The sequence below is a fragment of the Sorex araneus genome, chromosome 5, assembly GCF_027595985.1.
Source record: "Sorex araneus isolate mSorAra2 chromosome 5, mSorAra2.pri, whole genome shotgun sequence".
Lineage (NCBI taxonomy): Eukaryota > Metazoa > Chordata > Mammalia > Eulipotyphla > Soricidae > Sorex > Sorex araneus.
Window position 1 is genome coordinate 209,362,998 of NC_073306.1, and position 22,384 is coordinate 209,385,381.

Sequence of the window (22,384 nt, forward strand, 5' to 3'; positions counted from 1 at the left end):
GGTCACGGGGCTGCCCAGGCCTGGGCCCTGGTTCCCGGCAGTGCGGGAGGGTTCACTGCAGCAGCCTGAGTCGTCTCTCCAGCCGCACAGCCAGGGCGAACAGCCCGAGAACAAACAGTCCGTGTCCTTGGGAGGCTGCTGGGAATCCAGCTCCCCGGGCAGGATCATGAATTTTAATGTTCGGAGAGTCCTTTGTCTCCAGGACCCGCTGCTGCGTCTCTGCAGGGACGGAGGGGGTGCTCGGGAGTCAGGACCCCTGGGCCACACAGCCCCGCAGCTCTTTAACTAAGCCGGGCGGTGAGGCCCACCGCCTTGGGAGGTACCTGCCCTCCTGATCGGTTTTGAAACAGCAAGAAAATCACGGCATTTCTTTCTGCGTTCAGAATTGACTTCTATTCATTTTTTATTTCCTTCTCATCCTGCAAAGCCTTTGGAAGGAGGACTTGGGTTATTATTTTTTTTTTTTTGGTGGGGGGAGGAAGGTGCCCGCCCATGATGCTAAGTGCCAACCCCTCACCGGCAAAGCCGGTTAATGACACTGCGTGTAAGTAATGTTTTAACGGTTGGCTCATGTGTGTGTTTGTTTGTCTTTGAACCGCAAAACCAGCGGGGGGAAGTGTGGGCGCAAGTGGGCCGAGCGGCGGCCAGCAGCCTCGTGACGTCTCCCCGCCTCCCTGCGCCGCCCGAGCGGGGCTGCAGCAGCATTTAAATGCCGCGAGGTCCGGCCGGTCAGCAGAAGGCAGAGCAGCCTCGCTGGGGACGCTCAGGACCCGACGCTCCTCCAGCCGCCCAAGTAAGGCCGGGCGCCCGCCGGCCCCGCCTCCCGGGCCGCGCACCTGCACGCACCTGCCTCTCCGCAGAGCCGCGAGCATCCCCGCACGGGGCCGGGGAGCCAGGGACGGGACCTCCAGGGACCGCGGGAGCACTGGGAAGACTTTTCTCCGTGAAAGAAAGTCAGGTTTCGGGTCCCCTTGGACTGACCGTACTGACATCATTTTAAATGGGGGAGTAAAGGGCTTCTCTAAAAGAACAGGGACGGTTGGGTGCTTGATGCTTACTTAATCCAGGGATAACTCTATTTTTAAGGATTTGGTGCAGCCTCTTTTTAAGAGTAAAAAAAAAAAGAGAGAGAGAAAACCTTTCTGAATATTTTACTCCTTTATTTGGCGGTGAAAATTTTTCCAAGATGCCTTGTGACCCCATATAGATTCATTACCACAAATAAAATAAGTTATTATCAGTTTTTCATATCTTCTGTTCCAACTTTATAGATCGCCTTACTTAAAAAAAAGAAAAGATAGGTGAGCTACAGACAACTTCTTTTTTGCCTAAGTAGCACTGTGTTAATAATTTAAGTTGTGAGCTAGAGACAACTTCTCTTTTGCCTAAGTAGCACTGTGTTAATAATTTAAGTTGCAAACTACAGCTCAATGCATGCATAGAGCGCTTTTCTTTAATAATTTTATTTTCTCTCTTTCTCTTGTTTTCTCTGAAAATATTCCTTCCGTATCTCATTTGTTTTAAAAAATACCTTAATGTTTAAATTAAAATTGCTATTGTTTTTTAAAATACCTTAATGTTTAAATTAAATTACTATTGGTTTTTTAATACCTTAATGTTTCAATTAAATTACTATTTTTTAAGTTATACAGGACTGGACACAAGGTAGTGAATGGACAGTTTTTGAGACTGTGAATTTTAATGTTGAATAAACACAAACTTGCAAAATTCCTCCCTTCCTTGCCTAAGTAAGAGATGGGAAATAGACGCGGAATTAGGAATATCAACTCCAATTATTAATTCAAAAAGGAAAGGCTTATCTAAGTAAAAACAATACACAGACACATTTGGGGGGTGGTTTGTTTGGTTTCACTGGGGGCTTTTTTTGTTCATTTGGGTTTGTTTTTTTCGTAATACACAATGTCAAAGATATTCCCTTCAACCTATAAAAGGATCTCGCCTTTCTTGCCGTTATTTTGCAGAAAAGAAATCAATATCATGAGAACTGCCGTGATCTGCCTATGCCTCTTAGGCATCGCCTCCGCCCTGCCCGTGAGTACTTGAACCTGAAATAAAATTCATCAGAACCGATGCATCGTGCGCGCCCTGAGCTGGGCGGGCCTTCACGTTGTAACCTTCCCTCCTCTCCTCTTCTTTAAAGGTGAAGACCACGGACTCGGGCAGCTCGGAGGAGAAGCAGGTAAGCGCCCCTGCGGCTTCTCTCCCTGACGTGGCTCCCAGCGTCCCCGAGACGCACAGCCAGCAGAGTCCCCGAGCGTTTCTTAGTCACGGTCTTTCGTCAGCACCTTTTAGCCGCCTGCTCTGCCTCTAGCCCAGTACCAAGAACTGATATTAATAAACACCGGCTCTTAAAGCCGAGCTAGATTTCTTTCGGATAACAAAATGCTGTTTTAAGGCATAAGGTTTATGCTTTAGGAGTTCTAGGCAACTGTGAGCTTTTCATTCCCCCTCGCCCCCCCCCCAAAAAAAAAAACAGAATCCAAATACTTTTATCCTAGAAGCAGAAAGTAAGTTGCATCCTTTGCTTTACTCAGTGGAAGACATTGAAAAGGCCCCTTGGATGTTGGATAGTTTGTGTGCGGCTGTTACAGCCTCAGTGTGTCCTACTGTGTCGCTCAGAAGCTTGTCACCGAGAGAAAGCCTCTAATGTAGGCTGTTCGGATTTGTTGTGACAGTCAGCTGACTTCAGATCACATTTTCCCAGCCGTGAATGCGAGCAAGGCCGGGCCTTTATTACGAGTACTTAACCAGCAGTACTTAATACTCTACCTGCCCCTGCACAATAGGTGAGATTGTGCCAGACAGACAAATGGGCATTGTGAGGGGGCTGGAACAAAAGGCACAAAGAGTCCCGGTTCTTGGCGCCAGAGCAGACGCCACTGGGGAAGTGTCTGGGCTAACGGCAGTCGGCTTGCACGGTTAAGGCCCTAAGACAAGGCTTGCTGGGTCCCCCGAGGGGTTTCTCTGACAGGATGCATAAACCTGAAGACTCACATTAATGTGCTCCTAAGCAGAACGCTTTGGGTTCTTGAAGAGCAGGAGTTCTCCTAAGCCCTTCATGCGAGGAGCCTCCTGTCAGGGGAGCAGAAGGCAGCCTCTCTGGTTAGGCTCAGCCGGGCAGAGACCCCCGGGGCTCCCGCGCTGCAGGGGCTGAGTGCCAGGGAGTGAGGTAACCACCCTCGGAGACAGGGACTCGGGGCAGTCTGTCCCCGTGTATTCCCCGCACCTGCGTAAGTGAGAGGGCGTCCGGGCAGGCCTGGGGCAAGAGAACTCTGTGAGGTTAGGCTGCCGGGAGCCCGCACTCTGTCACCAGAGCCTCTGAGACACGGCCCTGCCCGGCGCCCAGCTGTCAATCTCCCCGTTGTCCCGCTCAGGTGTCGCTTCTAACTGAGACTGGCGTCTCCCGAGAGTTTCTTAGAGGAAACCGTGCAGAGAGGCGCTCGGGAAGGACAGCTCCGTCCTGGACGTGAGCGGGCAGTGGGCCGACACGGAGCGCAGGGTGACACCCGGGTTCAAAGTCCTTTTATTTTTTTTTTTTTTTGGTTTTGGTTTTTTGGGTCACACCTGGCGATGCACAGGGGTCACTCCTGGCTCTGCACTCAGGAATTACTCCTGGCAGTGCTCAGGGGACCCTATGGGATGCTGGGATTTGAACCCGGGTTGGCCGCGTGCAAGGCAAACGCCCTACCCGCTGTGCTATCGCTCCAGCCCCTCAAAGTCCCTTTAGATGAGCCCCAAGCTCGGGGCCACGCCGCTCCTCTGAGCTTTCACTGCGACCCACCGTTTTTTCCCCTTGTTTCATGGTTTCCTTGTGGCGCAGTGTCTCCAGATCTGTAAAATGGGAAGAACAATGACAGCTAACGTCTAGGGGGGAGAAGTGAATGTTACTGATTGCGAACCACTCTGAAAGTGAGCCTGGCTCACAGGAAATGCCACCGAGGAGTCGCTTAAGTCTGGGAGAAAAAATGCACTAGAAAAGGCGTATGAGGGGCTGGAGCGATAGCACAGCGGGTAGGGCATTTGCCTTGCACTCGGCCGACCCGGGTTCAAATCCCAGCATCCCATAGGGTCCCCTGAGCACCGCCAGGGGTGATTCCTGAGTGCATGAGCCAGGAGTGACCCCTGTGCATCGCCGGGTGTGACCCGAAAGCAAAAAAAAAAAGAAAAGGGGTATGAAATTCAATCAATAAATATTATAAATCATGGTACCTCAATAAAAATTGGGGGCCTGGGGGATATCCAAGGCCCCAGTTGACTTTATACAACCATATCATACTCATCCATCAAGACTGATGAAGTATGGGGGTGTTTGTCCACGTAGCACTTAGAGTTGTGTGGTTTTGTTGGCTTTTGTTTGGGAATCATGACAGATCAATAACTATTTGGTAGTTTTCCAATATATAGCCAACTGATGTAGTCACATAGCTTTTTTTTTTTTAAAAAAAAGGGGGGGTCAGAAGAAAGATAATATGGTGAGTAAGGCACTTGCCTTGCACGCAGCCAACCCAGTTCAACCCCTGGCATCCCATATAGTCCCCCGAGCACCTCCAGGAGTGATTCCTGAGTGCAGAGCCAGGAGTGAGCCCTGAGTATCTCCAGGTGTGCCCCCCCCCCAAGAAAATAAATAAATAAAAACCACTTATTTTTTTGTTTGTTTTGTTTTTGTTTTTTTCATATTTATTGGATACGCCAAAAACGGTAACAATAAGTCTCTCAATGAGAGCCATTACTGGTGCCCGCTCGAACAAATCGATGAGCAACGGGATGACAGTGAGAGTGACAGTGACAGTTAAAAACCACTTATTTTTAATGTTCACTGAAAACACTGGAGTTTTTGCAACTCAGTAACAATAGAGAGCAGCAAGCAGCCTTCAGTACTGTGGCTGGCACGTCCTTCTTCCCGTGGGCTTCCCTCCACCTGCCACATGGGCTTCTTCCTGCTCCAAGCCGACCGCCGGGAAAGCTGGAAACAGCACTCGTGGGATGGGAAAGACTAACTCCTGATGTAAAAGTGAAGCATGTATGATGTACAGTCATATGTGTTCTTTCTCCTTCAGAATACTGTATCCACTGAGGACACATACTACTTCAACCAAGAGGTGAGTTTTGGCTTTGAATCACAAGCCAGCCATTGCGTGGAGAACAAACAAAAAGTCAGTCTCCAACTGGCATTGCTTGAAGTTCAGTTTTGACAGAATTCCATTAGCAAGTTCAGCATGTGGTCGCCTGAAGACCTGCTCAGCTTTCTGAGCATGAAATGCGTACTTAGGAGATGTTAGAAATACCAGGTTTGGGGGCTGCAGACACAGTCCAGTGGATAGGGCACTTGCCTTGCATGTGGTCAACCTGGGTTCCATTCTGGCATCCCACATGGTCCTCTGAGCCGTCCAAGAGTGATTCCTGAGCACTGCAGGGTGTGCCCCTCCCCAGCAAAGAGAAATACCAGGTTTCCTCCAGGAAGGTTGCTAGGGCAAAAAATTTTTATCAGTGTTATTTGAATTACTAAGTGTCTTGCAATGTACTTAAGGGTTTTTTTTTTGTAGATGATTTAGCTGATGTCTAACAAATATCTAATTAATTCACACCAAAGCGATGATTTTACCTGTATAAACACATATGTTCCTAACATAATGCTTTGTTTGATAACTATTTCATTTATAAGGACTGTTAAGATGTTTACTAATGGGCTGTCGATGTACTTCAGAGGTATATGTGAGATCCTGGTGTCACCAAAATAAATAAAATTTGCTTTCCTTAAGATCAGCTTAATCAATGGCTGAATAAATAGCAGTACTCCTATATTATTTTTTAAAATAATTTTTTTTCTTTTTGGGTCACACCCGGTGATGCACAGGGGTTACTCCTGGCTTTACACTCAGGAATTACTCTTGGCAGTGCTCAGGGGACCATATGGGATGCTGGAAATCAAACCCAAGTCGGCCATGTGCAAGGCTAATGCCCTACCCGTTGTGCTATCACTCTAGCCCCCAAAAAGAATTTTTTAAAAAAAAAGATTGTCCTTGAGTATAACAAGAATTTCAAGTATAACAAGGAAAGTTCGGTAAAGGACCCAGAATAGATACTAATCCGAATTTCAAAAAGCATTAAGTAATTAATTGACAGATTTGAGATTCAGTCTATACACGTGTGTAACAGTCACCACTTAAGTATCAATCATGTTTATAGGGAGCTAGTTTCAAGTCTGTGTGCATATATTACCATATGAAATGTTCTGGTCTCTTCAGAATCCTTATTTCTCTTGGGAAAGCAAGCAAAAAACACCTCAGACTGTAAATCTCTTACATTAAAAGAGAACCTGGGGGCTGGAGTGATAGCACAGTGGGTAGGGCGTTTGCCTTGCACGTGACCAACCCGGGTTCAAATCCCAGCATCCCATACGGTCCCCTGAGCACCGCCAGGGGTAATTCCTGAGTGCAGAGCCAGGAGTAACCCCTGTGCATCGCCGGGTGTGACCCAAAAAGCAAAAAGAGAGAGAGAGAGAGAGAGAGAGAGAGAGAGAGAGAGAGAGAGAGAACCTGGAGGATGCTTGCTTCCACTCCCGAAACCCACTGAGGGCGTTGTTGAATGTAGGGACCCTGAAACCAACTCGCAGACAGTAGAACAGGCTGCAGGACACCAAGGACGGTCGAGACTCACTGTCCCAACTGTGATGGTTTTCAGACCCTCCCGAGTAAGTCCACCGAGAGCGAGGACCACACGGATGACCTGGATGACGACGACCAGGCAGACAGCCAGGATTCCGTTGACTCCGAGGATGCCGATGATGACGACGATGACGACAACAACTCTGACCACTCTGATGAGTCCGAGGAAACCACCACGGATTCATCCATGGACGTCCCAGCCACTCTGGTTTTCACTCCAGCTGTCCCCACGAGAGACACGAATGATGGCCGCGGTGACAGTGTGGATTACGGGCTGCGGCTGAAATCTAAGAAGCTGCTGAGCTCTGAAACCCAGGTAAGAGACGGCCCGGGTGGCCGTGGGCTCGGTGCAGTTCTAGGCAGCCAGTACCTGCACGCCTGCTCGCCCCTTCCTCCCTTCTGTGCTTACTACCCATTGCCTCATGGGTAGTAAGCACAAAACCCCCTGGTGGTTCTTAGCATTTAAGCCCGTGTGTCTTTTCCTTAATTTTGTCTCTCAATCACGGTGTTTTTTCAATAAGAGATTCTAGCTAATGGTGCCAGGAGAACAGCCCGTAAAGTGCTTGCCTTGCCCACGGCTGACCTGGGTTCGATATGGTACCCTGAGCATTGCCAGGAGTGATCCCTGAGCACAGAGCCAGGCCACCCCCAATAGATATATATTATATAATATATAATGCTTATAGAGTACATATCTATTCTCTATGTTTAAATTTTTAAAAGTTAAGAAAAATGGGGCCAGGGGCTGGAGCGATAGCATAGTGGGTAGGGTGTTTGCCTTGCACGCGGCCGACCCGGGTTCAAATCCCAGCATCCCATCTGGTCCCCTGAGCACCGCCAGGAGTGGTTCCTGAGTGCAGAGCCAGGAATAACCCCTGTGCATTGCCAGGTGTGACCCCCCCCCAAAAAAAAAAAGAAAAACAGGGCCAGGGCAATAGCACAGTGTGTGGGGCACTTGCCTTGCATGTGACCAGCCCAGGTTCCATCCCTGGCACCCCATATGGTCTCCTGAGCCCCATCAGGATTGGCCTCTGAGCACAGAGCCTAGAGTAAGCCCTGAGCATCACCAACTATGGCAAAATAAATAAATAAAACTAAACCCATAAGAAAATCACAATTATGTTTGTAATAGAATGCTCTGAAGTTGAGAGCTTCAAGGAATTAAAGAACCACAAATGACAACAAAACTTTGCTCCGAGTATCCAAGCATGGTTTCGGATACTCTTTGTCTAAGCTCCTCGCTTGACTCTAAAACACTGCATTCATGCTCCCTTTATCCAAAGACAGATGATAGGGGCTGGAGCAATAGCACAGCGGGGAGGGCATTTGCCTTGCACACTGCTGACCGGGGTTTGATTCCCAGCATCCCATATGGTCTCCTGAGCACCGTCAGGAGTAATTCCTGAGTGCAGAGCCAGGAGTGACCCCTGTGCATCGCCGGGTGTGACTCAAAAAGCAAAAAAAAATAAAAAATAAAAAATAAAAAAATAAAGACAGATGATAACCCAACAGAACCCACCTTATAGCGGGCACCACAGACAAAACAGTTGGACTTCTCCAACCAGAGGAGCCGGCCTGTATCAAAGGGCTTGATAAAAAATGCTAAATTGCCTGCCAGGAGTCTCCTTCTTCATCTTTTCTGTTTTGGTCGGGGGCCACACCCAGCGAGGCTGGGTGCTTACTCCTGGCTCCGAGCTCAGGGATCAGGGATGACTCCCGGTGCTCGGACCCACCAGGGTTCTCTTTGACCCGGTCCAGGTGTTGACCGTTTTCCAGTGAGTCGGTGTGGAAGTTCGGGGGACGAGCGTGACCCTCCCCTGCCCCCCGGGCTGTTCCCTCACTCTGTCCCCTGCACGCAGTACTCAGAGGACCTCATGTCCCACATGGAAAGTGACGAGGACACACAGGAGTCGGCCCCCAGCCTGCAGATGACCTCCGACGGGGACAGCCACCAAGAGCCAGCCAAGTCGCCGGCCAGCCTGGAGTCCCACAGCCGAGAGTCGCAGAGCCTGGAAGGGGACGCGCAGTCACCGCGCGTGGAGGAGGCCCACCTCAAGTTCCGCGTCTCCCACGAGCTGGAGAGCGCGTCGTCCGAGGCCAAGTGAGGGAGCTGCCGCGCTCACTTTGCTCGCGCCCAGAGCAGGAGACACGTCGTCGCGGGGGTGGGGCCGTCCCGGTACTAACTCCTCAGATACTTAGTGACTATGTCTGTCTGCGGGTCCAGAAATAGATGTCGCTTTGTCCCCCTAGAGACCCGCTCCATAACATACCTCGTTCCCTATACGCTTTGGGTTTGGACCAAGTTCTCCCCTAATGAAAACTGTCACGCATCTTCAGGGTTGCTGGTCTTGAGCAATAGACACGTATGCTGGAGCCAACTAGATGCTTTCACAGACTAATTCGAAAGGCTATAAACTGGTGTCATGATATTACTCTGTTTTAAATTAGTGTTTATTTGGTTGTGATTATTTTGTGTGAATAAACGAGATCTCAAATTAATGAAGGTTTGGTTATATTGCTTTTCTTAGTTCTTTGCACCGATAGGGTTTTTTTTTTGGGGGGGGGTCACACGGGGCGATGCATGAGGGTTATTCCTGGCTCTGCACTCAGGAATTATTACTCCTGGCGGTGCTCAGGGGACCATGTGGGATGCTGGGAATCGAATCCCGGTCGGCCGCACGCAAGGCAAACGCCCTCCCCGCTGTGCTATCACTCCAGCTCCTGAGAGAGATTTTTAATTACAGTTTTGGGTAGTGAAGAAAACTCGGGGCTGGCGAGGGTGCACGAGGAAACACCTGGCAGCAGAGCGTTCACTTGGTTTAGCCCTGGACTCGCCACCCGCCAGGAGCCAGCCCTGGGCCGCTGGGGACGGCCCAAACACCCACCCAAAGACTCCATTTGATTCAAAGCTAAAGCTTGTGCAAGCCTTGCTCCTTGTTTCTTAATAGCTCACATAAGAATGTCGATTGTATCATTTCCTTTAAAAACTGTAATAAATACTAACAGTAGACTGCCGATAAACCAGTGATCACAGAAAATCTTAAACTCTTTTTATTTAGGGCGCCTGAGTGTGTGTGTGTGTGTGTGTGTGTGTGTGTGTGTGTGTGTGTGTGTGTGCCAGGCTCAAACCCAGGGCATATGGTCTACCATGGAGCACACCCCCAGCAGAAAATCTTGGTTTTTGTTTTTAAGGCTGCAATTGGTAAACTTTTTTCTTTCCTATGTATTTTTTTATTGATTCCCCATGAGATACACAGTTACAAAGTTGCTCGTGAATGGGCTACAGTCTCACACCCATCACTTCACCAGCGCACATTTCCCACCACCAATGTCTCCAGTGTCCCTCCTGCCACCCGCCACCAGCCTAACTCTGCCTAGCAGACCTCCCTCTCTCCCCCTCCTCCCTCTCTCCCTCACTCTTTCTCTCCCACCCTGTCTCCCTCTGTCTCCGTCCCTCTCTCTCTCCATCTCTGTCTCAGTCTCTGTCGCTGTCTGTCTCTGTCTCTGTCTGTCTGTCTGTCTGTCTGTCTCTCTCTCTCTCTTCCTCCCTCTCTTTCCCTCTCTCTCTTTCCTCTTGGGCATTATTGTTCCCAGAAGAAATTCTTAAAAAAAATTAGCAGACAAATTTAAAAACTAGAACAAAAGAAAGGCAAGAGAAATGTAAGGAAGGGGTAACAGGTCAAAGGGGAAAGGATTGAAGTTGAAAAAAATAGAAAATAATCTATCAAACAGTTCTTTGTTTAAAAAATCAATAAAATCAATAGACCACTAGCTAATAATAAAAGAACAAATATAGGGGCTGGAGCCATAGCACAGCGGGGAGGGCGTTTGCGTCCCCTGAGCACCACCAGGGGTAATTCCTGAATTCCTGAGTGCAGAGCCAGGAGTGACCCCTGAGCACCACCGGGTGTGACCCAAGAAGAAGAAGAAAAAAAAAAGAACAAATGGAAAATGCGAATGGAGGGCAGAAAGAGAGGCCAGTGGACTGAGTCCACTTTGGCCTGCGGGCACCCTGGGCTCGGCCTCTGGCTCTGTGTGACCCCCCGAGTCCCCCCAGGGCAACCTCCCAAGGGGAGGAACCCACCCCCGCGTCACGGAGGAAGGCCTGGAAATAAGACACACGAGAAGCCACAAGGCTGAGGCTGAGGACAATCAAGGTCCTTTGCACAAGTCAGAAGCAACCAACCGGGTCACTCTCGGGGAACTGCAAAGTCATCCTGCTGCACGCACCACGGGGCAATCGCAACCTCTCTGCAGGGGAGCGAGGGACCAGCTATCAGAGCACGGGCCTTAAAGACTGGACCCAAACTGTCTCATGAGGGCAACCTATTAAACGTCAAGACCATCTTAATATCGTTTAAATCAGGGCATGAAGGAAAGCTCTTCCAGTGTTTTGTTTTCTTTGGTTTGGGGCTTTCGGGGCATAGCCAGCTGTGCTCCTGGTTCAGTGCTCAGGGCTCACTCCTGGCGATGCTGGAGAACCCGGACCAACTGCCTGAACCAACTCCCTAACAGCTTCATTTTTCTCCAGCCCCCTCCAAAGACTTTTATGAGACAATTAATTGTCACTTTGACTCGTGCCTGATTAAGACCGCATGCGACATGGAATACTCCACAGTCACCAGGAAAACGAAGGCATGAAGTTTGCTTACGCGTGGATGGACACGGGGAGGGCGTCATGCGGCGTGAAGTGAGTCAGAAGGAGAGGGACAGGCACAGAACGGTGGCACTCAGATTACTCACGACAAGCAACGCTAAATAAATTATTTAGGGCCTGACATTGGGGCAGGCGAGGGTGGTGACGGGGGACTTCAGAACATGGTGGCGGGAAGGTGTGGCAGGGGCGGGGGCGGGGTGGGTGCCGGAACACGGAGCTCAATAAGTCACTGTGAACAGCTTTGCATAAATAAATAAACATTGGAAGGGGCGAAAGAAACGCACTTGCTGACATCCCTTTGCCAAGAGGGTGACTGCAGGCGTGACTCCAGGGAGGTGGCCAGGAGGGGTCCCTGAGGGGTCTCACACCCTCTCGGACCCACCCCAGAGCTCCTGCCCTCCCACCTGGGCGGGCACAGCCGGTGAGGCCAGCCAGGAAGCAGGACCCCGGCCAGAGCCTCCCGCTGCGGGAGAAGGGGAGAAGCGTGGAGTGGCGCTGCGCAAGGGCCTGCGGCCATTCTGTTGCTGGGAGGAGCGCACAGGACACCTCCCTGCTCGGGCAGCCCCCGAGACAGCCCCCGGCGACAGCTCCTGCAACCCGAACAGGATGTTGCTACATGCCTGGCTCTGTCTCTGCGTGCACGGGGCTGGCCCTGCCTGCACAAGGCTGTCCCTGCGTGCACAGGGCTGTCCTTGGTGCACGGGGCTGTCCCTGCGTGCACAAGGCTGTCCTTGCGTGCACAGGGGCTGTCCCTGCCTGCACAAGGCTGTCCCTGCCTGCACAGGGCTGTCCCTGCGTGCACAGGGCTGTCCCTGGTGCACGGGGCTGTCCCTGCCTGCACAGGGCTGTCCCTGCGTGCACGAGGCTGTCCTTGCATGCACAGGAGCTGTCCCTACCTGCACGGGGCTGTCCCTGAGTGCACGGGGGCTGTCCCTACCTGCACGGGGCTGTCCCTGCGTGCACAGTGCTGTCCCTGCGTGCACGGGGCTGTCCCTGGTGCACGGAGCTGTCTCTGTGTGCACGGGGCTGCCCCTGCGTGCAAGGGGCTGTTCCTGCCTGCACAGTGCTGTCCTTGTGTGCACAGTGCTGTCCCTGCCTGCATGGGGCTGTCCCTGCATGCACGGGGCTGTCCCTGCGTTCACGAGGCTGTCCTTGCGTGCACAGTGCTGTCCGTGTGTGCACGAGGCTGTCTCTGCGTGCACGGGGCTGTCCCTGAGTGCACGGGGCTATCCCTGCGTGCACGAGGCTGTCCCTGCATGCACGGGGCTGTCCTTGCGTGCATAGTGCTGTTCCTGCCTGCACGGGGCTGTCCCTGCGTTCACGAGGCTGTCCTTGCGTGCACAGTGCTGTTCCTGCATGCACGGGGCTGTCCCCGCATGTACAGTGCTGTCCCTGCGTGCACAGTGCTGTCCCTGCCTGCACGGGGCTGTCCCTGCCTGAACGAGGCTGTCCGTGCGTGCACAGTGCTGTCCCTGCGTGCACGGGGCTGTCCCTGCGTGCACGTGGCTGTCCCTACCTGCATGGGGCTGTCCCTGCCTGCACTGTGCTGTCCCCGCGTGCACGGCGCTGATCCTGCATGCACCCTGCGTGTACAGTGCTGTCCCTGCGTGCACGGCGCTGTCCCCGCGTGCAGGGCACTGTGCCCCATGCACGTTGCTCCTTCCCGGCCCCCAGCTCTCTGAGACCCCTCCCTGCCGCGCTGAGTGCCCTACACAGCTGCCCTGTACCGCTCCCTGGACGCTGGCGGCTGGGAGCCGGCTGGAAGGCCGCGGCCCAGCTGGAGCCGGCACCGAGCGGGAAGGACGGGACCAGGGAGCGGGCGGGGCCGCGGCAGGAAAGAAGAACCGGCCCCAGGGCAGCAACCAGCGCCGGGCGCCCCGAGGGGCCCGCCCGCGCCCCCTACCGGCCCCGGCCCGCAGTGCAGCTCCCAGCGCCGGCGCCCTCGGCCGCCCCAGAGGCGCCCGCCCGCGCCCCCTACCGGCGGGTCCTGCGATGGCGCGGCCGGGAGGACAGGCCGGCGCGCCCATGCCCCCGGGTACCGCTCAGAGCGCCCTCCTCTGCAGCCGCGGGCACCCCCCTTCTCTTCCGGGGCATCTCCGAGCCCCCCAAGGAAAAACGATCTTTAGGAGCCAGAGAGATAGCACAGGCGTTAAGGAGTGCCTTGCACACGCCGAGCCGGGTTCAATCCCTGGCTCGCCTGTGACGCCTTAACCCACTCCAGGAGTGACCCTGAGCACCCCTGGGGTGGCCCCCAAGGCTCCCGCCAACCCTAGGCGACCCCTGCTCAGTCCCGCCCCTTCCCCCAGGGGCCACTAGTTTCCTTCCTTCCTTCCCTCCTTCCTTCCTTCTCTCCTTTCTTCCTTCCTTTCCTCCTTCCTTCTTTCCTTTCTTCCTTCCTTTCCTTCTTTCCTTTCTTCCTTCCTTTCCTCCTTCCTTCCTTCCTTCCTTCCCTCCTTCCTTCCTTCTCTCCTTTCTTCCTTCCTTTCCTCCTTCCTTCTTTCCTTCCTTCCTCTCCTCCTTCCTTCCCTCCTTTCCTCCTTCCTTCCTTCCTTCCCCCCCTCCTTCCCTCCTTCCCTCCTTCCTTCCTTTGCTTCTTCCTTCCTTTCGGGGAAGTGCACACCCGCGTTGCTCAGGACTCACCCCTGCTCCGAGCTGGAGACCACTCCTGGCCGTGCTCAGAGAGCCCCGTGGGCCGCTGTGCTGTCTCTCCGCCCAGCAGTTTTCGGTCTAGAGGTCAGCTTTGGCTTTTCTTGCAGTTCATGAGCTTTAGTAATTCACACACTACACTCCCGCGAAACCACCTAGCGATTCTTTCACTCTCATTTCACACCCACAACCATCCCTTCTGTCCCAAAGGACAAGACTTTATCTTTTTTTTCCTTGATTTTATTTTGGTTTGGGTTTTGTTTTTGTTTCGAGGCCACACCCAGCTCGGGCTGTTCCTGGTCCTGCACTCAGGGGCCACTCTCGGTGGGGCCCGGGCGCTGGGGGTCAAGCCCAGCTCAGCCATCGCGAGGTGAGAGCCAGACCCCTTCCTAGTCTCCGCCTTACAGGGCGCTCTCTCCGGTGGCTGGTGGCACTGCATCTCGGGTGGGGGCGGGGACGGCCACACACTCGAAGGGCAGGGATGACCCTGAAGCACCGAGCACTGTAAAAGCCTGGGCCAGAGCAATGGCGCAGCACGTAGGCCCTTGTCTACACACCTGACCCAGTCCAATCCCGGCATCCCACAAAGCCCCCTGAGCACCTCCAGGAGTGACCCCGGGGTGCAGAGCCAGGAGCAAGCCCTGAGCATCGCCGGGGGCGGCCCAGAAACAAGCCCCAAAAGCTGCAAAAGCAAAGATAAGTCGGTGACAGAATATTGTAAAGCACTGAGGCATGTCCGTCACAGAAGCATCCTCCAAACCCTGCGGACACCCACCTCTCCCGCCTCCACCCTGCAGACACCCTCCTCTCCCGCCTCCACCCTGTGGACACTCACCTCTCCCGCCTCCACCCTGCGGACACCCACCTCTCCCGCCTCCACCCTGCGGACACTCACCTCTCCCGCCTCCACCCTGCGGACACCCACCTCTCCCGCCTCCACCCTGCGGACACCCTCCTCTCCCGCCTCCACCCTGCGGACACTCTCCTCTCCTGCCTCAACCCAGCGGACACTCTCCTCTCCTGCCTCCACCCTGCGGACACTCCTCTCCTGCCTCCACCCTGCGGACACTCTCCTCTCCTGCCTCCACCCTGCAGACACCTCCTCTCCTGCCTCCACCCTGCGGACACCTACCTCTCCTGCCTCCACCCCGCGGACACTCTCCTCTCCTGCCTCCACCCCGCGGACACCCTCCTCTCCCGCCTCCACCCCTCGGACACCTACCTCTCCCGCCTCCACCCTGCGGACACTCTCCTCTCCTGCCTCCACCCAGCGGACACTCTCCTCTCCTGCCTCCACCCTGCAGACACCCACGTCTCCTGCCTCCACCCTGCGGACACCCACCTCTCTCCTGCCTCCACCCTACAGACACTCACCTCCCCTGCCTCCACCCTGCACACACTCTCCTGCCTCCGCCCTGCAGACCCCCACCTCTCTAGCCAGCAGGAATTCACTCCACCATGCCCCCAGACTATTTGCAATTTTCCCCCACGCAACCTCCTGGGAGGTCCTTGATCTGAGGCCCTCTGGCCCTGCCATGGCCTCGTCACCACATTTCCTATCTGAGGACGGTCTGCACAGGATGAACACATGTGAGGTGGGGAGGGCCGTTCGTCCTGCTTGTTGAGCCGGGTGGGGGTAGCACTGCCTTGAGCACTTCTCCCGGGGACTGTGCAGGGAGGAAGGGGAAGCCCTCCGGGTGGGGTGCAGTGGGGCGGTGGGGAAACACTCTTTCTACTTCCCGACTTTCTCGTGCGTCAGTTTTTAGCATTTGTTCAATCTAGTGGCTTCATCTGCTGAAACCGAATCCATGTTCCTCACTTGAGACCTCCTCTCCCAAAGCATGGCTCTGGGACGCAGCAAACTCAACGTGAGTCTCTTCGACATGTCTGATAAAATATTAAATATCAGATGCAAACACCCACGACGGCTCCTGCCTGCCTCTCCAAAGTGGCTCTTTAATCCGAATGAAGATCGAAATGACCTCTGAGGGCCGAGTCGCCAGGAACACATCGCCCCAAGGAGCAAAGAAATTCTGGAAACTTCTCTCACCTAGCACTGTGAGAGGAGAAAAATTTAGTAACCAAAAAGATAAAGAATTTGTCCCTTGAAGGGTCTCCGGAGGCTCAGGGAGCAGGCCTGAAGGGAATCCCCGGACGGTCTCAATCAAGGCCATCCCAGGGGACGCACTCGGAAGACACAGAAATAGTCTTGGGGCATGGACACAGTTGGGGACACCAGACCCGGGGAACTAAGTCGTGTGACACAGCGGTGTGTGTTTTTTCTCGTTTGAAGAACATAAGTAAAGGGATCACGACAAAAGCAAACCCTTCAGCTACGACAGCGGGCTGGTGGGTACAGGCAGAGGACGCGGAGGGGAGAGGAGGCAGTGGGTAGGGACTAGGGCGGCTGGACGTTAGATGTGGCAGAAGGACCAAGGAGACAGCACCGCGGGGAAGGCGTCTGCCTCGCACACGGCCAGCCAGATCGATTCCGGTACCCACCATGGTCCCTCAAGTCCCATCCTGAGCCCAGAGCCAGGGGTCAGCTCCGGGCACTGCCAAGTGGCAAAAAGCAAAACAGACAAACAAAAAAAAAAGCAAAGAAAAAAATGTTTCCAACAAATAGAAAATGATAGAGAAATTAGAGCTGGAGCGATAGTACAGTGGGGAAGGCACTTGCCTTGCACACAGATGACCTGGGTTCAATCCCTGGCATCCAATATGGTCCCCCAAGCACACCATGATTCCTGCGTGCAGAGCCAGGAGTAACCCCTGGATGTGACCCAAGACCCCCATGAAGGAAGGAAGGAAGGAAGGAAGGAAGGAAGGAAGGAAGGAAGGAAGGAAGGAAGGAAGGAAGGAAGGAAGGAAGGAAGGAAGGAAGGAAGAGAGTGAGTGAGGGAGGGAGGGACGGAGGGAGGGAGGGAGGAGAAAGGAAAAAAGGGAGAAAAATAATATCCATACAGAAACCAAACTAAATTGAATGGATTCTCCTGAATTAAAAAAATAATGAAACTGGGGCTGGAGCAATAGCACAGTGGGTAGGGCATTTGCCTTGCACGCGGCCAACCCGGGTTTGAATCCCAGCATCCCATATGGTCCCCTGAGCACCGCCAGGAGTAACTCCTGAGTGCAAAGCCAGGAGTAACCCCTGTGCATCGCCAGGTGTGACCCAAAAAGCAAATAAATAAATAAATAAATAAATAAATAAATAAATAAATAGATAAATAAATAATGAAACAGGGTGCCTAAATTATAAAAGATAAAAACTTTCCTAAAATAGACAAGCAAAGTTCTTTCACTTCAGAATATGCAAAGAAAAGATGTATCCTGAAGGAAGAGAACTAAAAAGAAAAAGAAAGAAAGAAAGAATCAAGTTGGTAAGAAGGTAGTTTGGGGGCAGAAAACCCAAGCCCAGTGCCGGGGCCCAGAGCACAGAGTGGTTTCATCAGAGCTTTCACTTCTCGTGGCAACTTCTAACGGCAGAGGCCAGAGCGAGGAATGTTTCCAGAATTCTGAGAAGGACGGGGCAAAAACGGAGCCAAGAATATTACGCCCGGCCCATGTGTCTTGTGTGCATGGCAACAGGCAGGCATCCTCCACTGGGTCCGGGTGAGGGAGTAATGAGGCTCCAGTAAGTCGCTGACAAAGAGTGACTGAGTCCAAAGGAAAAACGCGGGGAAGGAGAATCGTGGTTTTCAGTGTTGGGCAAAAAGCACTAAGCACATTTAAATACCTGAAGCAGTATTGAATGCTTTCGGGAGGAAAGCTTATAGAATTCAGGCATCTAAGTCTCGCGGTTGTGCAGGGCGCTGGCCGAAGCACTGAAACACGCTTTCACACGTGGGTAGCTCATGCTCAGTCCCCAGCTGAGACGCCCCGGGTACGGCTCTGAAGAGCTAAACCATAAGAATAGACACGGTTGCTTCGAGAAAGCTTTGCAATCTTTTTGTTTGGGTTTGGGTTTTGTTTGTCTCTTTGGGGGCCACACCTGGCAATGCTCAGGGGTTACTCCTGGCTCTGCACTCAGGAATTCCTCCTGGCAGTGTGCAGGGGACCATATGGGATGCCGGGGATGGAACCAGGTCGGCCACATGCAAGGCAAGCCCTTACCCTCTGTACTCTCTCTCTGTCTCTCTCTCTCCTTTCTCTGTCTCTGTCTCTGTCTCTGTCTCTCTCTCTCCCCCAAGCTTTTCGCTCTTATATTGTAGAATAAGAGTTAAAGACACGTGTTAATAATTCAAAATTTAAAAATAATTCCTTGCTCCACTTTACTTTTTGCTTTTTTTTTTTTTTTTGCTTTTTGGGTCACACCCGGCGATGCACAGGGGTTATTCCTGGTTCTACACTCAGGAATAACTCCTGGAGGTGCTCAGGGGACCATATGGGATGCTGGAATTCGAACCCGGGTCGGCCGCGTGCAAGGCAAATGCCCTCCCCGCTGTGCTATCGCTCCAGCCCCCTTCCTTGCTCCACTTCAAACATTGATGGTCCATGTGTAGAATTTCTAGATATCATCCCTTAGTGGACTGCTATTCTCCTGGTTGCTCTGAGGGTCTCATCTTTCCACACGGGGTTTCTCGGCTCTTTATGAGTGAGAGAGAGCTAAGGATTATGAGTGCTGGTGGCAGCGGCGGCAGGACCCTAAATAACACTGAACCTTTAAGAAATCAATTTTATACTATGTCATATAGAGGGTAAGCAGAGTTACGGGGGGAGTCACAGTAGCCAGAGTAGAGTGGTATTGGGGCAGGGGGAATAGTACAGTGTTGGTCTTGCATGTTTGCCTTGCCCGGACTGGAGCGATAGCACAGCAGGTAAGGCGTTCGCCTTGCACATGGCCGACCCGGGTTCGATTCCTCCGTCCCTTTTGGAGAGCCTGGCAAGCTACCGAGAGTATCCCACCCACATGGCAGAGCCTGGCAAGCTCCCTATGGCATATTGGATATGCCAAAAACAATAACAACAAGTCTCACAACGGAGACATGCTGGTGCCCGCTCGAGCAAATCGATGAACAAGGAGACGACAGTGCTGCAGTGCTAGTGGCCGGCTCAGGGTCCATCCCCAGCGTCCATATGTTCCCCTTATGAGCACCTTCAAAAATTATTCCTGAGTGCAGAGCCAGGCGGAAGCCCTGAGCATCCCCACATGTGGTCCAAAAACCAAAAACAACGTCGCAGAATATTTGTAAAAGGTTCAACATGAACAGCCAAGGGGTAGAACAAAGAGTCCAGGAATAAACGTTCCCAAATGCCTGCGGCTGCCAAGAGTGTTTTATGCGTCTCAAGGGGAAGCCGGGCTGAGAGGAGCAGATAAGAGTTCGTACTCCCCCCCTCCCCGTCACGGCAAATCTGTAGCCAGGAAAAGAGAAAAAGCTGGAATCACACAGAAGCAGACCCGAGACCCAGAGGTACAGAGCCTCCCGGGCCAGGGGCGGGGAGACAGAATATGCTGCCACGGCCCACACGACTCAGCGGGAAGCATGTCCCAGCTTTGACTTGGCGGCACCCACTGCAGAACCATCCCGCTATCATCTGTGCTCATTCTCCTGGCCTTCGCGGGGATGCTAATTTGGTTTCATTTTGCTTCGTTTTCTTTTGGGTCAACACCCGTCAGTGCTCAGAGCTGACTCCTGGCTCTGTGCTCAGGGATCACTCGTACTGATGCTCAGGGAACCATATGGGGTGCCGGAGATCAAACCTGGGTCTGCCAAGTGCAAACACTCTACCTGCTGGGTGAGCCCTCCCGGGTGCTCTTGATGTAGGAGGCAGACGGGAAAGGCCCCCACGGCAGTGGAATTCCTAGGAAGTAACAGAACCAAGCGTGTGGAGAGAGGCCTTGAGCCTGGCTGTGGCTGGGTTCCCGAGGTCTTCGGCTGCCAGGTCTCTGCTCGGGGTTCGGGGAGAGAACCTCAACCCGCCCCCCTCCGAGGGGCCCCGGTGAAGACAGCCAGGCGTGGGGGCAGGACAAGTAAGGAGAGGCTGCTAAAATCTCAGGGCTAGGACGAATGGAGACATTTCTTCTGGTGCTTGAGCAAGTCGATGAACACCGGGATGACAGTGATACAGTGATACAGTGAATAGAAACAGTAGCCCAAGGCTGCAAAAAGCCCACCTTACTGTAACTTCACCTGCGCCAACAGACCAAAGAAAGTGGGGACCCTCCAGCTGAGAAGCTGCTGCGGGAACAAAGGCCAAGAAAGGGATTTCAAAGAGGACCATCTAGGGCTCCTAACTCTGCTCCCTTGGCAACCTCCCTAGCAACGACTCTGCCCTAGCTAGAAGCCCCACCTGAGGCGGTTTGAGGAAGCCCTACAGATGCCAACTTGAACAAAGAGAGCGTGCGCGGATGCTGTCGAAGCCCACATGCTGTTTGCGTCTATGTGACCGAGCACAGTTGGTGCCCAAGCACACGTGTCACCCGTATCTCCCCTCTTGAGATGTGTCGGGGGCTCTTTCCACCTTTGGAGAAGCCCACATTCTCTCTAGAGCTGCTACTCTGTCTGTCTGTCTGTCTGTCTGTCTGTCTGTCTGTCTGTCTCTCTCTCTCTCTCTCTCTCTCTCTCTCTCTCTCTCTCTCTCTCTCTCCTTTCTCTCCCTCCACTCCTTCCGCAAAACCTCCAAATAAATCTTTTTCTATTTCACTGCTCATCTCCTCCTGAAATTCTTCTCTGCGAGAAAAGACAAAACTCCCAAGCCCTGGACGGGGCCGAGGGCTGGCTACTCCATCAGTCCCAGCAGCCCCTCCTGGTCCCAGGGAGGAAGAAGTGGACCAGGAGAAGCAGCCCCTCTCCCCTCTGGATGCGACCTTCCCCGTGAAAAGTGCTCTTGCAGTATTAACTTATTTCACCATAAATGTGGTAGTTTCTTCTTTTTCTTTTCTTTTTGGGTTATACCTGATGATGCACAGGGGTTACTCCTGCCTCATGCATGCAGGAATTACTCCTGGTGGTGCTCGAGGGACCCTATGTGCTACTGGGAATCGAACCCGGGTCGGCCGTGTGCAAAGCAAACACCCTCCCTGTTGTGCTATTGCTCCAGCCCCCATAAATGTGGTACTTTCAATTAACTTTAAAAAATTCCCGGTATTCTATATAAGGCCTATAAGAATTGAAATCCTATGTATCTCTGATTCTATCCCATTCTCCCATTTACTCATAATTCACCAACCACAATGGTCTTCCATTAGATTCCAAACTCTCACCAAATCTTTTTTTTTTTTTTTTTTGTCCTTTAGCTGCCTATGTTTCAATGCACTATCACGATCACGATAGCCCGTTAAACACCTATTTCTCGAGCGGGCCCAGTAACATCTCATTTTGTCCTTTCCCTGAGATCTTAGAAGTCCATCTGGACTTGGCCCTCCCAAGGATGTCGCACTGGGGGCTCTTCAGGGTCAGGGGAATGAGATCCAGCTTGTTACTGGATTTTGCATATAAATACACCATGGGAAGCTTGCAAAGCTGTCCCATGTGGGCAGGAAACTCTCAGAAGATTGCCAGTTTCTCCCAGAGGGAGAAGTAGGCTACAAGATATCGCTTCTGGGAGCTCGCTTTTAAGTGTCTCTCTGGATATTGGCCGTTGATAGGATTACACACACCTGGGTACCTTCATGCGTGAGGCCTGTCCGAACATGTGGAGAGGGGCCTCGAGCATGGCTGTAGCTAGGTTCTGGTGGTCTTCGTCCGCCAGGAGCTCTGCTCAAGGTGGGGAGGGAAGCTGGAGCCCATCCCCTCCGAGGGGTCCTGAGGAAGACAGCCAGGCGTGCGGGCAAGAGACTCTCTTGTCTAATTATAGATGTACTATAATTATTTAAAAATTTTTAATCCCAACTCCTCTATCACTTCTCGGCCTTTTGGCTAAGATCAAGTGTAGAATCCCAACTCCTCTAAACATGGTGGTTAATTTTCATTAAATTATCATTTTATAAGATAAAACTGAAAACAAGGAGAGGTCCTCTGTCAAGTAATTCACTGAAAGCCGTGAGCCATACATCAGAGCCCATACACACTTTTGCTCAAACTGGATTATGAAACTCACTGTAAAGTGCCCATCACAAAACTTAAAAATAAATACATAAATACATAAGAGATGCAACTTTGGGTGAAGCAAACATTTCTTAAAGACAAAACTAAAACCTCAATCCAGAAAAAAAAAAATCATTAATTGGATGTTCACAAAATTACGACTTCTGCTACTAAAAATATCATGAAAAATGAAAAGATGTATTTAGTGCCATGAACAAATACGTGTCCAGAATCCACCAAAAGGCCTGGACCAGAGACCAGTCCAGCTTCCATCCCACCGACCTGAAACTCAGACAGGGGCTGCCGAGAGTGTGCCCACCGGGTCACGTGCATGCCCTTAGCTTCATCAGGCTGCAAGACCTGATAAA

At 52.4% G+C, this 22,384-nt stretch overlaps 1 protein-coding gene and 1 pseudogene across 2 annotated transcripts; both read left to right on the forward strand.

Annotated features, from left to right (window-relative positions):
• The first annotated feature begins 267 nt into the window (after positions 1-267).
• SPP1 (secreted phosphoprotein 1) lies at positions 268-9,185 on the forward strand. 2 transcript variants are annotated; one of them, XM_055138144.1, is made up of 6 exons: positions 268-793; positions 1,983-2,052; positions 2,162-2,200; positions 5,079-5,120; positions 6,703-7,002; positions 8,546-9,185. In XM_055138144.1, the coding sequence occupies exons 2-6, from the start codon at positions 1,999-2,001 to the stop codon at positions 8,789-8,791; spliced, it is 681 nt and encodes a 226-aa protein (XP_054994119.1). In that variant the 5' UTR covers positions 268-793; positions 1,983-1,998; the 3' UTR covers positions 8,792-9,185. The 2 variants fall into 2 exon arrangements, with proteins under 2 accessions (XP_054994119.1, XP_054994120.1); XM_055138145.1 differs by lacking the exon at positions 268-793 and adding an exon at positions 871-953.
• A 12,643-nt stretch (positions 9,186-21,828) lies between these two features.
• LOC129405168 (U2 spliceosomal RNA) lies at positions 21,829-21,931 on the forward strand (annotated as a pseudogene).
• Positions 21,932-22,384: the final 453 nt, after the last annotated feature.

Excerpts from the sequence above, each read along its gene's own strand:
- SPP1 (XM_055138144.1), top strand. The coding sequence starts at position 1,999 with ATGAGAACTGCCGTGATCTGCCTATGCCTCTTAGGCATCGCCTCCGCC. Across the intron at positions 2,201-5,078 it reads GCAGCTCGGAGGAGAAGCAG|AATACTGTATCCACTGAGGA; the intron begins GTAAGCGCCCCT and ends TTTCTCCTTCAG. Across the intron at positions 5,121-6,702 it reads CATACTACTTCAACCAAGAG|ACCCTCCCGAGTAAGTCCAC; the intron begins GTGAGTTTTGGC and ends GATGGTTTTCAG.